The sequence below is a fragment of the Eimeria mitis genome, genomic scaffold (assembly GCF_000499745.2).
Source record: "Eimeria mitis Houghton genomic scaffold, Emh_scaff4217, whole genome shotgun sequence".
Lineage (NCBI taxonomy): Eukaryota > Apicomplexa > Conoidasida > Eucoccidiorida > Eimeriidae > Eimeria > Eimeria mitis.
In genome coordinates this window covers 1-224 of record NW_013572542.1, presented here as the reverse complement: position 1 = coordinate 224, position 224 = coordinate 1, and the positions used below count along the sequence as shown (strand labels likewise).

General features: G+C 58.0%; 1 protein-coding gene across 1 annotated transcript in view; it reads left to right on the top strand.

Moving 5' to 3' along the window:
- EMH_0073410 (uncharacterized protein) overlaps nt 1–40 on the top strand; it is a gene marked incomplete at both ends in the record, with an annotated part of 819 nt that extends 779 nt beyond the window's left edge. Inside the window, one exon of the mRNA XM_013499325.1 lies at nt 3–40. Coding sequence (XP_013354779.1) covers nt 3–40 — 38 coding nt within the window. The remainder of the gene's footprint in view (nt 1–2) is intronic.
- Nucleotides 41–224: the final 184 nt, after the last annotated feature.

The following is a 224-nucleotide window of genomic DNA, read 5'->3' as shown; positions in this document are numbered from 1 at the left end:
AGCAGCAGGAGCAGCAGCAGCAGCAGGAGGAGGAGTGTGACGAAGCAGCCGATGAGCAGCAGCAGCAGCAATGCTGCTGCAGCAGAGTGCTGTTCTGTCGCTGCTTAAGTTTGCTGCTGTCAGCAGATCCTTCTGCTGCCAGCTTATATTCAACAAAACCACCGTGCTGCATGCGCTGCTGTCGTTGCTGCTGGCTCCTGCTGCTGCTGCTGCTGCTGCTGCTG